The 14,578-nt window shown below is 55.1% G+C and overlaps 2 protein-coding genes across 2 annotated transcripts in view; both read left to right on the top strand.

Annotated features, from left to right (window-relative positions):
* HBEGF (heparin binding EGF like growth factor) lies at window positions 1–7,242 on the top strand. The gene is made up of 6 exons (XM_055813092.1): window positions 1–134; window positions 434–598; window positions 3,114–3,291; window positions 5,275–5,430; window positions 5,524–5,616; window positions 6,698–7,242. The coding sequence occupies exons 1-5, from the start codon at window positions 92–94 to the stop codon at window positions 5,594–5,596; spliced, it is 615 nt and encodes a 204-aa protein (XP_055669067.1). The 5' UTR covers window positions 1–91; the 3' UTR covers window positions 5,597–5,616; window positions 6,698–7,242.
* A 3,648-nt stretch (window positions 7,243–10,890) lies between these two features.
* Window positions 10,891–14,578, top strand: part of PFDN1 (prefoldin subunit 1) — a 32,562-nt gene continuing 28,874 nt past the window's right edge. The window contains exons 1-2 of the mRNA XM_055811704.1: window positions 10,891–11,083; window positions 11,268–11,434. Coding sequence (XP_055667679.1) covers window positions 11,051–11,083; window positions 11,268–11,434 — 200 coding nt within the window. The 5' untranslated portion in view covers window positions 10,891–11,050. The remainder of the gene's footprint in view (window positions 11,084–11,267; window positions 11,435–14,578) is intronic.

The following is a 14,578-nucleotide window of genomic DNA, read 5'->3' on the forward strand; positions in this document are numbered from 1 at the left end:
GGCCGCGGGGCCGCGCTGGCGGAGAGCGGCTGTGGGCGCGGAGCGGAGCGGAGCGGGGTAGCTGCGGCTGGGACGCGTGTGCCCGCGGGTCATGGACGGGCGGGCGGTGCTGGTCCACGCGCTGCTGGCGGCAGGTACGGGCACGGGAGAGGAGGGTCCTGGGCACGACCAGCGCGCCCCCAGCACCGGACACGCGTGGGGGGTTCCGGGCACGTGGCGGGCGGTGGTGGTCCCAGGCAGCGCGACCCCGGTCCCGTGTGGGAGGTCCTGAGCTCGGGCGGTGTGACCCTGGGTCCGGGCATGGGTGGGGACGCGAGTCCCGGGCACGCGTGGGTGGCTCTGGTCGTGGGCTACGCGGCTCCGGTCCCAGGCATGCGTGGGGGGTCCCGGGAAGGCTCAGCCCACCCCGCCTGATCGTGCCCCCTCACCGCAGTGTGCTCGGTGGCGGCGGGCGGGCTGGGCCGTGCCGAGCTGCACAACGAGGTGCTGCACAAGGGCGGCGGCGGGGCCCCGGCCACGGCCCCGCTGCTCGCCGGCAGCCCAGCGAAGGAGGGCGTCGGAGCGGCGTCGGGGGACGACCTCAGCGACCTGCCGAGAGGTACGGACGGGCGGGCGGAGGCGCCGCCGGGGCGGTTGGGGTGCTGGGCGGGGGTGGGGGTCCTGGGGGGTTCGAAGCGTGGTGTCACGGGGCCGGGGTCATGGGGCCGGTACTGTCCGGTGGGGCGGGCTGGGGGCGGCTGGACCCGGGAGGGGTGCAGAAGGACCGGGGCTGGGATCGGCTCAGCCCCGCGGGGTGCCCCGGCAGCAGCTCTGGCTCCGCGTCGGAGGGGGCCGCCGGGGAGCCCCCAGTCCCCGGGTACCGAGTGTCCACGGCAGCCGTCCTGAGTGGGGCCAGCCCGTGGAGCACTAGCACAGAGCAACGGCTTTAGTTGCTCCTTGCCTTGTGCCAAGGACTATGTCCCTGAAATTTCTGTCATGGGGGTCCAAAGGGTTCCCGGGCCTCCAACTCCTTGGCCAGATGGAAGGCAGAGCCCTTCTGGGGGGGCACGGCAGTCCCAGCCTGCAGGTGTGTAGCCCGGGCCAGTGGGCCTGTGCTGCCTTCCAGATGGTGGCCGCCGGCAAGGGGATCACTGTGACTCACCCCTCGCCTACACACGGCTGCTCCTCATACCTAGGCAGGGCTAGTCAGCCGGCAGTCCCTGCTACGGGGGCGTTGGGGACACTGTTGCTCTGTTAGGCTCACTGGGCATTCATGCTTGCCTCCTCTCCCCTGGCCTCAGGAGGAGAGAGTGTACGGGGGACTGTCATGGGGGTGGGACAGGGAGCCCATCACAGGCTGAGGAGGGTGACTTGTACCTGTGCCCTGCACATGACCTGCTGAGATCAGTATCCTGGAACCAGGAGGAGCATGTTCTGCCCCATACAGTTCAACCTCCCTTTTTTTCTGTATTCTTTGCTTTCTGGCTGTGCCATCAGACTGTGACAAAAAAGCCTGCAAAACCGGTCTGATGCCCTTGCATCCAAGGGGATGCAGCCCCCGGGAAACACTGTTACCCCTCCTGCTGGGAGAGAGATGCTGCAGCCTGCTCCTCTGTGCATCCCCCTGAGGAGGGGACCCTGTCCTAGAGCAAGTAGTCTGGCAGGCATGGGCTGGCCCTCATCTGTGGGACAGGCTGAGGGGATGGGGGATATCTGATTAATGACGCTGCAGCCTCTGAGTACTTTTTCGATGCCTTGAGCTGAGCTGCAGTCAGAAAAATCTGTCTTTTGTGTTGAAGGCACCTTCCTCTGTGCCACAGCCCCCTGGGTGTCTGACTGGGGGAAAGCAGCAGCATCCCCCTGCCCACCTGGTCTGGACAGTTTTCCTACCAGCAAGACCTTCCAGATCTTCTCTGGCTGCCCTAAGGGACAGAGGCCTGGGGAGGAGGGGTGGTGACAGTGGAGGTGGCTTGGGGGGTCAGCAGGGTCAGCAGCACTGTGTGTCTGCTGGCTGTGGCTGGAAGATAACTCACAGGGGAGGGGACAACCTCTGCTGCCAGCCTGGGGCAGAGCCCTGGGCCTCAACCGGATCCAGGAGTTCCTCCAAGCCACAGAGTTTCCTGGAGTATCAGTGTCTCCAGGTGCAGCATGAAGGATATGGAAATTGAGAAATAACTTTGCTAGGTGTGCAACTGGTGTGCTCCAGCACAAGAGGTGCTGGTTACATCAGGAAGTGGCTGAGAAGGAATTAGGCAGGCTACAACTTGCCAGGTTAGGCTCAGCCACCTTCTTCTCCCCAGGCACTGCAGGGCTTAGTTCATTTTTCCCTGGGCTCAGTGGAGTTACCAAGCACCGTGGTTCAGGGGGAGCTGAAAGGTCCTTCTCAGAGCAGTGAGCACTCTAGTATCTCGGCACCTTCTGAGATCAAGCTGTGGGCTGACTTTTTGGGCATCTGCATATCTTAAAAACTATTCCAGTAATGTTGCTGGTTTTGGTCCATGTCCAGGCAAGGAGTTCATTGCTCTGGTTCTCGGCAACCTAGCAGGGAGCAGAGCTGGCCTTGTGCCAAAAGCCACCAGGCTCTGCGCTGCAATTAAAACTTACCTTTGCAACTCATGGGAATGCTGCTCTTGCCATCTCTTTGGCTCTGCAAAACCAAAAATTAAGCCAGGCTTGCTCTCTTAATCCTGCTCTGGGTGTGCAAGGCATCCTTGTACCCACAGGAAGGAGTGTCCATCAGAGCCATGAATGGGGTCTTACAAAAGACTGCGCTCATCGGGGAAATAAAAGCCAGATAAAGGAGCAATTAAGACTTTTCTGTGTTCAGTGGAAACTTGTGCATATAATAGCAACATTCGAGATGCATAAAGCACTGTTTCTGTGTGTGCCCCCCCCCGATTCCTTTCTTTCCTTGAAAATTGTTCTTATGAATCAGAAAGGCCATGATATTTGCAAGAAGCTGAAAAAAAAAAAACCAACCCACAAACCAAAAACCTCTGCTCGGGGGCAGATCACTGCACAAAGGGCTGCAGGAGTGCCAGGGCTGAGCCTGGGGTTTGCTGCTCTGCTTTCTCTTCAGCTGACACACAGAGGTGATGTGACTGCTGTTTTCTCCATCCCAAATTGTCTTCCAGTTGCTTTCCTGTCAAAGCCTCAGGGCCTGGTTACTCCCAAGAAAAAAGGGAATGGGAATAAAAGAAGAAAAGGCAAAGGCCTGGGGAAGAAGAGAGACCCGTGCCTGCGGAAGTACAAGGATTTCTGTATTCACGGCGAATGCAAATACATCAGAGAGCTGGGAGCTCCCTCCTGCATGTGAGTTGCTGGCGTGTGCCTGTGCCAGGGGAGCCTTAGTCATGGTTCCTTCAATTCTCTGGGCTGGACAGAGGAAGAGCAGAGGAGATATTTTTAGTGCATGTTCTATGTCCATGCAGGGACAGCTCTGACTTGGCCTCTTCCTTGTGCTTCTTGAGCAAGGTCCATCCCCCACTAAAAGCTCTCATGGACTTAGACCCAGCATCCCCTGCTGGTGCAGTGAGCTCTGGCAGAGCTGTTGCAGAGACCTGCAGTGGTGGGGGTTGGAAGATGGTGAGCAGGGGCTGGGGTCTCACAGCCAAGGTCTTCTGTGGGTCTGGTTTGCCAGAGCCCATCCTGACTCTGTAACCCTGTGTCCCACTGTCCCTCACTGCTGCCAGCCTTGGCCGAGAGCTCGGACCTTCTGCAGCTGTTGAGACATACTGGTGCAGGCAGGAGGAGCATCTCTGCTGTGGCACCAGCAAGGCAGTTTGGAGATAGCAGCTTTGGGGACAGTCTGCCAAAGCCCAGGCTGTCCCTTGGCCCTGATGAAGGACAGGGGTGTGAATGCCACCTCCCCCACCCCTCTGGGATGCAGGTAGAGAGCAGGCACTAGATGAGGCAAGTGGAAAAGAAAGTGTTTGCCTGCTACCAGGGCACCTGGATCCAGCACAGCTACCAGGGGAAATACCCAGGGGTGCACATTTGATCCCCGCTGACGTGGGCAAGAGTTGAGCTGGCAGATACATAAGAGGCTTTGTTCTTTGCTGTCAATCCTCTGAGCCACCCAACCCTGTGCCTGGAGCCTGGGAAAAGTAATAGCTCCCTGGCTTATAGTGCCCACAAGATCTCATGCCGTGCAATCCACAAGGATCAGGATCCACATGGCTCCTTGAACCGCTTAGTTCATGAAGTTGGGCCCTTGCATAGGGGGCTTGGGACTGCCAGCAAGAGGAGATCTCTGTTGGTTCGGCTTGGACCTGTGACCCAGCATGATCTGGGGTACCACAACCCCCTACCTTGGACTGGGACAGCCAGGTCTCTCCTGCCCTTCCCAGATCCCTGGGGCTGGAATAGGACCTGGGACATGGGAAAGGCAGGAGGGGTCTGTGGGGACTGGCTGGGGTTCTGCAGCCTGGTGGCCCATCCCTGGGTGGTATCTCCTCAGAGCCATCATGGTTTTTAGGACCAGCAGCCCCAGTCCCTTCCAATAATGACACCTCATGTGGGCTGGTGTCACTTGGTTGTCACTGCTCTTCATGGCTGGTTGCCTGTGTTGCAGAGCGTCCTGGGTGGTGGCTTCCTTGGGCTGGTCCCTGGTGCATGGGGTGGGATGAGGATGCTGCCAGGCTGTGTCCTGCACCTCTGCGTTATGCCCAGCCTCACTGGAAGGGTATGCTGGTGCATGGCATGGTTGCAGGGCAGGCAGGAGGGCTGGGCTGAGACCCCATCTTGGAAATCAGTGCTAGTGACCCGTGGGCTTGGTATATCTGTCTGGTTGCATCAGTGTACTTTGACTCACAGGGTGAGGGGGCAGCCTTGTAGCTCTGCTGGGGAGTGTTGTTTCTGCTACGTGAGTAATCTCCCTGAGTCTGTAGGGAGATGGCACACCTCTGGCTGGCAGAGTGTGCAGGGACATCCTGCTTTGAGGGAAGTGCTGAGCTATGTCCAGCTGCTTCTCTGCTACCTTGCATGGGACTTCCCACTTCCAGAGGTGGTTTGGGCAGCCTGGCTCCACCTGGGGACAACAGGGAAGAGCACAGACTTTGGTATTTTCTTCTGGGGGGAGCTCAGCCTTTCTAGGAATCTTCACTTTGTGCTTGGGGAAGGAGAAACTTAATTGACCAATACCAGAGAGGTGATGGTGACTTCAGACCTCCCAGCTCAGGGGAAGGGGAACAATGGAAATAGGCAGGGTGCTGGCTAAGGCTGAGAAAAGAGACAGCACCTTTTCATTGGGGTGTGAGGGACTCAATGACCTTTAAGACTTTTCTTCTTGCCCAGATGCCAGCCAGGATACCATGGAGAGAGATGCCATGGCCTTTTGCTGCCTGTGGAGCACCCCCCCAGTGCATATGACCACACTACAGCACTGGCTGTTGTTGCTGTCATCCTGTCCTCCCTGTGTCTCATCATCATCGCAGCCCTGCTGATGCTCAGGTGAGTGGGCTGGGGCTGAGCCATCGGATCCATGCAGGGGAAGGTGGCAGGGACCTCTCCATGCTCTGAGCATCTCTTTGCTTGGCCTCACAGGTGTCACAAGAGGGGTGTCTACAATGTAGAAAATGAAGAGAAAATCAAGCTGGGCATCGCTGTGAGTCACTGAGGATGCCGGGTGCTGGCAAGGTGAGCCCTTGGCTGGTCATGGGGCAGTGGTGAGGCAGGTGGGCATCTGGGGGCTCTGCTTGTTCATGCTGGCTGGGACTGCTGTGTGGGTCCCATGCCAGAGCCAGGCAGGAGCTGAAGGCAGTCTGAGTCTGGAGAAGCAGCTTGCTGGATTTGGCCCAAGAGCCTGGACTTCTTTGTAGGGCTCCAGCCCTCTTCCCCTTCCTGCTCAAGCCCTTGTCCCCTGACACCCCAAGCCACCACCACCAACTCTTTTCTAATCTTAAGTCCCTGCTTTGCCCTGTCATTGCATGCTTTTGGGATGTTTGGCAGTGGGGAAGCTGCTTCTGGTTTTTTTTCCCCCCACTTGTTCTGCTCCCTCTGTGACCCTCTGAGTCACTTCCCCTCCTTGGATATTGCCTCTATTTATATATGCATAAAAAAAAAAACCCTTCCTTTTCACTCCCACTCTGCTTATTACTTGCACTAATGTAATGCCTTGCAGCTGGGCATGGGGGGATCTTGCTGCCAGCCCCATGCGATGTTACTCTGGCTGGGCCATGGGGTGTGCTCTGCCCCAGGGGTGGCCACGTGGCTGGGTTCTGGAAAGCTTGCAGACTTCCTCTGGTCTGGTCCAAACCCTGACGTTAGATGTGCCCATACGTATTACAGCTACTTCTCTTTTTTTCAAAAACCTACAATCTTTGTTCTTTGTGAGGATGAGGTAATGCCTTCAAAGAATTTTTGTAATGTTGGTAATAGTATTGGGGGTGAGATTTTTAGCTGTTTATAGGAGCTGAATTTTGGGGAAGGGTATTCAGCACAAGGCTTTCATCACTGTCCCCTCTGTCCTGGGGATTATTTGGGAGGATGTGTCCAGGGGGAAACGCTGCGGTCACTGGAAGGGAAATGTGGTGGACATGGGGTGGGATGCTTAGCTGCTGCTCCCCCAGCTTCCTGGCTCCCATCCTTCTGGGTCCAGCCCCACAAGGTGGAGTGGCTGCTGAGGGCTCTTCCACTGGGCTGGCCCTGCTATGCAGGAGCCACTCCCTGGACAGTGGCCCCGGGCTGTGTTGTGAGCTCTCCTGCTGCTGTCTTGTAGGGGTCGGCACTAACACACTTCTACCTCCTGGAAGACATGAGAGCCATGGAACCAGCGCCGTCCCTGGGAGCCTGAAGCCTGGCAAGAGCTCACTGAAGCAGCAGGAGAGCACCTGCTTTGGGGCTGGTTGGGCAGTGGTGTCACTGCAAGCAGCTTTGTGGCTAACTATGGGATGGAGGGGGCTTGACAGAGACACTTGCCAGCCAGGTGACTGCATGGAGGCAGGAGGGACAGGCCAGTCTGCAGCAGAGGGGCTCTTGGGCATCTCCATCCGCTGTAGTGATGCTGAGGAACAAACTGTGAAAGGTGAGGAAACCAGGCCCGGGGCTTTCTTAGGCACAGGAGGGGTGGGAGGGTAACAGCTATTTAACAATATATTTTTCATTTTAAATTATATATTTATTTTAGATAAACTGTACATAGTATTTATATTTATTGTAGGTCTGGCCCTGCCTCCTTCGTGTAGGTCAAGATGACAGGGTCAGACCTCCCTTATTTTTTAAGTGCAATGTAATATTCTAATAAATAACACTTTGTTACAAACACTTTGGTTGTTAATTTAATGACAGAGGTGGAAAGGAGTCAGACATTTGAAGACTGTAGGTAGCAGCATGCCCTTGCTAGTGGGGTACTGCGAAGAGTATCAGAGATCCCAAGTACATGGCAGAGGTTGCTAGATGGGCTTGTGCCTTCCTTGCGGTGCAGCAGACCAGTGTGGTGCAAGGGTCTGGTGGCAGGATCTGTACTGCAGGAACCTGCAGCCAGGCCAGCCCCATCTGTGTTTCTTTGGAGATTTCCACCTTTGCCAGCTGATGCCCAGGGAGGGATGTGATGTTTGGGTGTCTGCTCATCAAGCAGAGCTGCCTCTGGTGGGGGTGAAGCCACTCTGGCCGCTGATCAGTCCAAATGTGACTGAGCTGAGATCAGGGTGAGATGCTGGTTTTAGAAGAGATCCTTGAAGCAGAAAGGGTGGGCTTTTACCCATGCAGGAAACCTGCTTTCCTCCAGCCCCTTTTCCTTCAGTAGATGTCAAACTTCAGTTTTCAAAGGGGAATGCTAAGCTAGTGCTTTCCACTCCTGCTCCTACAACGTGCATTGAAGCTGGGCAGTGAGTAGTCTGCAGAACTTTTTTTTTTGGCCTAATTTAGCTCAGGTAAAGCATGAAATAAGCTTTATGCTCATGGGGAAGAGGTTGCTTAGGAAATGAGTATGTAAGTTCATCCCCCTCGCACAGTTGATAAGTTTTGCAGTAGCAATTCTGGGGTGTGGGAAGGGGGAAATGCAACAATACTTTGGCTTTCCAGTGCTTCCTGGGATATTCAAAGATACCTACTTTCCTGAGATAGATAGCCTGAAGTACATGGCTACAGCAGATGGGAAGCAGGTGGGTGACAATGGGCACCCTAGTGTGTTACTATCTGGAGAGTAAAAGCCCCCAGCAGCTGCAGTGGCCTGAGTCCCAGAAGCAGGGAAACAAACTACTGGCTCTGTTTTGTGCAAACCTGAACCTTAATGCTATGGGAGTGCCAGTTTAATCAGAGACTCCAAACTTTGGCCTTTTTCAAAGTCTATTAAGCAAATAATGCCTCCAGCTGCTGTGTAGGAGGCCCTTCTGCTCCAGGTCACCTGGCTGTAATCCCTGCCTTGATGTGCTCCTGCTGTTCCCCTTCCTGGAGCTGCTCCCTGGTCCAGCCCTGCCACCTTTCTGCCTTTCATAGTGGGCAGCTCCACATGCCCAAGGCTCCATGCCACCCTGGTGGGCACTGGGAATAGCTCCACTGGAAGGGTTTTCTGCAGGAAGCTGGACATCTGCATGGAGCCCAGCTGCCCCTGCAAAGATGTGTTCTCATCTACTTTGCTCCTCCTGCAGGCTGGCAGTGCATGCTGGGCTGCCCACTGGTGGTAATTTAACAGTTCAAGAGATGGGAAATGTATTTTGGAGATGTAGGCAGTGAGAAGCTAGCTGGATCTGTGGGGTGGCTCCCTCTGCCCCACTGGGCTAGGAAAGGCTGACAGTCCTTTGGATGTCCTCTTCATGGCTAAGACAGGGATGAAGCCCCTAGGACAGATCCCTGGTCTGGCTGTACTTGTGGCCATGAAACAGCAGGTGACCCAGAGCCTGGCTGGGGCACTTGGGACTCTGCCCTGCCCAAAGATGCCCATGCATCGTGCAGGGAAGCTGGGCTGTTTGCCTAACCATGCCTGCAAGAATGGGGTGCCAGGAAAGCAGTCTCCACCACCCCACTGTCCCCCTTAGACAGGAGTGGGTGTCTGTGACAGCTGTCCAAGCTGAGTACTGGTGGGGGTCCTGGTGAAGGCAAGCAGTGGCCTCCAGCAGCTCCAGCTCAGCAGCCTGGTCTTTCATCCCCCTCCAGGCACAGACCCAGGAGCACAAACATTTCACCAGCCACTGTGTTTCCTGATTGTCATGGCATCAAGCCCACTTGCTGCCTCTGACACTGACTCCATACTGTTACCTCTGGCATCTCGCTTCAGATCCCTTTGACGCCTGTGCCTGGCTTGTCTATGGGTGACAAAATGTGTGCCCAGCCCACTAAATGCTATCACCAGTGTGTCCCCCACCCCCCTGCCTGGGCTCACTTGGTCCTGCTGCAGGCAAAGATCATGTGCCTGGAGAAGCGCCCTGCGGTGGCTTCTTTTCTCCAGAATGAGGGTCAAAGCTAGGAGACCTCCAAAATCCCAGATATATATTTAATAAAAATTGCAATAGTCATTAGTCATTGCATTAGTCAATTTAGTAACCAGGTCTTCCCTGCCTGCCCCAGCACTTTGGCAGCTGTGCTTTAGCACCTTTGGCCATCACCGTGCAGCAGGGTTTGGGTGGGGCAGGGGTGCAGCGGTGCACTAGGGCAGAGATGAAGCAGCCAAAGAGGCACCCCAGAAGTGGCTGAACCACCCCCACTGCCTCCCTTTGGAAGCAGTGGCAACAGCCCAGCACACAGCTCCACTTCTCTTATTTTCCTCCTGACTGGGGTTGTTGGCTTTGCCCAGCTACTCGCCCAGCCCACTAAGCCTCGAGCCTGGGATGGGCTTTGCCACAGTAAGGCATCTCCCACAGGTTTGTTGCCACTGCACAGAGGGCAACACAAACCTCCCTAGGCACCTGTGGAGCTGGGGACACAGTGGAAGGCCTCATGCTGGCTTGCAGGTGCCCTTGTGGGCAACAGGTGCAGGCAGTGGAGCCTGCCCCCAGCTCCAGCTCTGCACTGGGTGAGTAACAACGCTGGGGGGCCAGCGAGTGAGCAGCAGCAGTGGCTAGGAAGAGCTGGGGAGGGCACTGAAAGGGACAGCTGTGCTCTGGGAGCAGGTGGCAACAAGAGCCAAGAGTCCCTGAAGGTCAGATCCTGCATTCTGCCTTCTAATAGGGGTGTTGCAGCAGGTTCCCCCATCTGCCTCTGGCTGCAGAGCAGCATGCTGGCCACTGCAGGTTTTGCTACTTTTGCCCAAAATGTGTCTGATGGCCTCATCATGATCTCACCCCTATGTGAACCAGCTCCAAGGAAAGCTCCTGTGCTGGACTGATGGTGAACCACCCACAGGCAGAAGCAGGCCACAGGGTGCTGCGGGCAGCAGGCAGTCAAAAGCCCCCCGGCCCCTCTGAGCCCAGCTCGGTACCCTGCCTGGTGGGCACACCGCCACTTTGGCCACCCCTTGGTGCTTCACCGGGCCCGAGGCACCCAGCCCCCCCAGCCCCAGCACACCTGGCAGGTCTGGGAGGGGAGGCACCAGACATTAACAATCACCACTCCGGCCCCGCTTGAAGCACCCGTTACTGCCTTTTGGGCTGTCCTGGTGCTCCGACTCCGGGGCCCTCTCCTGCGGCCAGCAGCGGGCCCTGCTGTGGGTGCTGGGGGGTAGGGAGGCGGCAGGGCGGTCCCCCGCGCCCCCAACGCCTGGCAGCGCTCCGCCAGCGCGGGCGACCGGGCCGGGCGGGCGCCCCCACGGCTGGGCCCCACCGAGCTCAGGAGGTCGCCAGCGGCGCCTCAGGGCTGCGCAGGAGCCTGCGCCGCCCCCGGGCCCGGCCGAGCCCGCTGGGCTCCCCCCGGCTTCGGCCTGGGCGCACCCCCCTCAGACGGGCCTCGCCTCGTCCCCCGCGCGGCGCCGCCTCCCGCTGAGGTGGCTGCGCTGGGACGCGGGACCGGCCCACGGGGAGGCCTCGTCCCGCCCATCGCAACCGGGTGCCCCGGCCACGCGAGGAGACCCAGCGGCCCCGCCAGGCGCCCCCCTCGCGTGGGGAGACCCCCTGGCGCGGCGCCGCGGAGGGGACGGCGCCCCCGTCCCGCCCTGGCGCGTGCGCAGCAGCACACCGCGCAGGCGCTCTGCGGCGGCAAGATGGCGGCACCCGTGGACCTGGAGCTGAAGAAGGTACAATCCCCTCCGTGGCGGGCGGCGTGTCCTCTTCGTGTCCTCGGCGGTGGCTGTCCAGTGTCCCCCCTTCCCTGCAGCCCAGAGACAGTTCTCGCCCCGCTGTCCGGCCTCAGCAGCTCAGGGCCGGCGGGCCGTGGCCTGTTACAGTCACCCCTCACTGCCGCTGCTTTCCCCCCCCCAGGCCTTCACCGAGCTGCAGGCCAAGGTGATAGACACGCAGCAGAAGGTGAAGCTGGCCGACATCCAGATCGAGCAGCTGAGCAAGACGAAGAAGCACGCCCACCTCACTGACACGGAGGTCATGATGCTGGTGGACGAGACCCGCATGTACGAGGGCGTGGGGAGGATGTGAGTACCTGCCTGGTCTCTGGCCGGGGCTTCCTTGCTGTGTCAAGCACGGCTGACCCCGTGCTTAGGCATACCTGGCTTCTGTAGCAGAGTGCGGCAGTGACTGTGGCCCCGTGCACAGGGAGACCCCCACCCACCCCAGCCTTTGTGTGTAAGAGGCCTCTAGGCTGTTGCCCTGGGCAGGAGGTTCTTCCCTTTACAAAGAAAGTGCCAGCTTTCTCTCAGCATGTTCATTTGTTTCGTTGGCTTTAATTTTGAATTCCAGCAATCTGCCTGGCAATGCAGCAAGACTTACTGGGTTTTATCTTTTGGCGTTAGCTACCAGCTGCTGTGAAGGAGGACTGTTACAAATGCTACTGGCGTTGTGTTGTTTTGCATGCTGGCTGGCTGTGCTCCTGGCCATGATGGTCTCGTCTGGTACCTCTGGGAAGTTTGTAATCTAGACTAGCAGAGCAGCTTTCTAATGACAAACAGCATTTGTGACAAGGCTCTTAAAAATCAGTCCAGCTTCAGTCATTTCCAATGTAGTTTGCATCAGACTCCTTAAAAAATCCCTGTGCACAGTTCACGTGCTCAGGGCTTTGCTTGCACAAAAGTTCTACAGAAATGACCTTTGCAATATCATGCCAGGGAATGGATTTAACAGGTATTGCCTGCATTTTTTAAACCATTGGAAGTGAGTATAAAGCTCATATGGGTAGTCCCAGTGCACTCTTAAGGACCTGCTTCCATCTGTTGGATGGCTGTCAAAAGAAACACCTTAAACCAGAGCTAACATGTTTTGATTACCTTCTGCAACACACTTTCATTTGACTTCAGCAGCCTCTGATGGAAGACTGTACAAAGTGGTTTCAAATCTGAAACACATGCTTACTTGATAAATATTACACTAGATTTCTGTGTTTCTGATTTGATTTTTCCCTTGTGTGTTGGACAACAGTGATGACTCTGCTCAGCTTGGGATGTGGTTTTGTGAAACACTGAATCTGCTCTGACTGCTGCCAAAAGGAGGGGTGATTGTATCGACCTCTTCTGCACCCTGTGTTTACCCCACCTTCTTCAAGTCAAAGTGGATGATTGCAGGGCTGAGCAGTGAGCTAGGTCAGACTACAAGTGCCCTGATCCATCAGACCATGCAATCTCCAGACTGAGTTGTAGGGAGGTGGCAGGACTGGGAAGCCAGCAGTGGTTTGCAGTTTGCCCTTTGCTGCAGGTTTTCAGGCTGATGGAGGTGTTCAGAGTGACAGAGTCCCGTTCTTGGCTCCCAGTAAATAAAGTTTTCCATGTAGGTGAATTAAATGCTGGGTTTGTATGGGGATGCTAGTGACAGGTATCTTACAAGGAGATAGATTTTGGTCCCTTGCAAGAGGTGACTGATTTGATCCAGGCGGGCTGTAGGTGTAGCAAATATTTTTGTTTGGAGTAGTCATGAGATGACTCATAAGGTTTTTTTTCTGTTTGGTTTTGTCACAGAGCAGACAGACAAAGAGTAGAAGATAATTCTGTGGTCAACAGGTTTTTTAAAAGCTTTTTTAAAATCTGAAAGTATAGAATAATTCTCCTATATGGAGAATTCCCTCAAGAATGTGAGTGTATTGGTCTTTATCATAAAGTAATCCTGCTCATGAATCAGATGTGGGTAGCAGATGATGTTTCCACACTGCCTGAAATGCATTGTCCTGCTTTCTGCTTCTGCCTTCCACGTAGGAGTAGGAGTTGCTTACCTTCTTTGTGTCCTAAACCATTTACACTTTCTCTGTGTGCAGCAGCTGTGGGAGTGACAGTCTTCTGGGGAGTCGTCTTTTCCTTACCTTTCCATGAGCAAACAGGATGGCTTAGGTATGGCAGGCAGCTCTCGCTTCTCAGGGATGTCAGAGGTGCCATCAGAAAAATATTTGCATTATGATAGTATTTAAAAGCTGAACTCTTAATGGGCTTTGTTGTACTAGCTGCTGTGCAAATATAGATTAAGAGTGCTCTTCTGAATGCTACTCATTCCCTCTTCCCACACCCCCCAACCTTAGCTCGGCATGATATTTTTGTGAGCTCTGCCTGTTCTGGCCATGGGTCTGAAGGCTTCCTTACCAGTTGGCAGTAATGCTCCGTTATGATCTGTGTCACTGCCTAGCATGGAGAACATGCACCAAGGACATGAGGATCTTCCTTGAGCCTTAGCAGAGAATTTACTGCTGCAATCTGGGCTTTTAGCAAAGCAGGCTAAAGCAGCCCGTGAGGAGGAGTTAAAATTCAAGGGCAGCCTAGCATCTTGTGTTCCACTGGACACCAAAGGAGGTGGTCATTATGGTTCTGCTGGACATATAAGCCATGTTCTTTGAAGTAGAATTACAGATTTTTTCATGTGTTGGCTTCATTGGCTTGCACAGATGTGGGAGTTCAGCCACCAAAGTGATATTTGATGTCTCAATTTCCTTTGCATAGTCTAGCATGCAAATGTTAGAGGTCTAGTGGGTTTCAGTTATCCAGAAATGGTGGAGGTCTGCATCAGTGTTAACTCCTATTATTGGTGCTCTTCTGACAGCTTTCTGGGATAGCTAAATTAGTTGAAGTAAGTTTTGTGCTCCTATTCCTGCGCTCAACTTTCTTTCCCCCTCCTCCTCCTATTTTTCTTCTTTATGTCATTTAAGCTGCTACTTAGAATACAGCTTCTGATAGTTTCTCTGGTTTTTCTCTAGCTTTGGTGGTTTGGGGTGTGTGCAGAGGGCTAGTACATACACATCCATGGGGTAAGATACTCCAGGTCTTTGTGGAATTTGAAGGCTTGATTAACTGTGGTGATGTGCTGCATCCTGGGAGGAAATCTGCCTAGTTTGGTACTTGCTTCTGCACTACTTGGAAAGGAGTTGTGCAGTTTTTGTTCTCTGAACCCCTGTCTTGAGCCTCTTTCCTTCCTGACAGGCTTTCCCTGCACTGGTAGATGTGAAAGTCCATTTTTCATTCCTCAGCTTGGTCCTTTTTTTTATTTTTAAACATTGTAGCGTGTATAATGTATGGAGGCCTTACTGGCCTTTACATGTGGGGCTCAATTTACTTTTGCTATAGCTATTTTTGGTTTGACACAAGAAATGTCAGTGTCACATAGTATGAGATGATGAATTACAGTGTACTGTATGTATCCGTGAGGCT

The sequence above is a fragment of the Falco peregrinus genome, chromosome 8, assembly GCF_023634155.1.
Source record: "Falco peregrinus isolate bFalPer1 chromosome 8, bFalPer1.pri, whole genome shotgun sequence".
Classification (NCBI taxonomy): domain Eukaryota; kingdom Metazoa; phylum Chordata; class Aves; order Falconiformes; family Falconidae; genus Falco; species Falco peregrinus.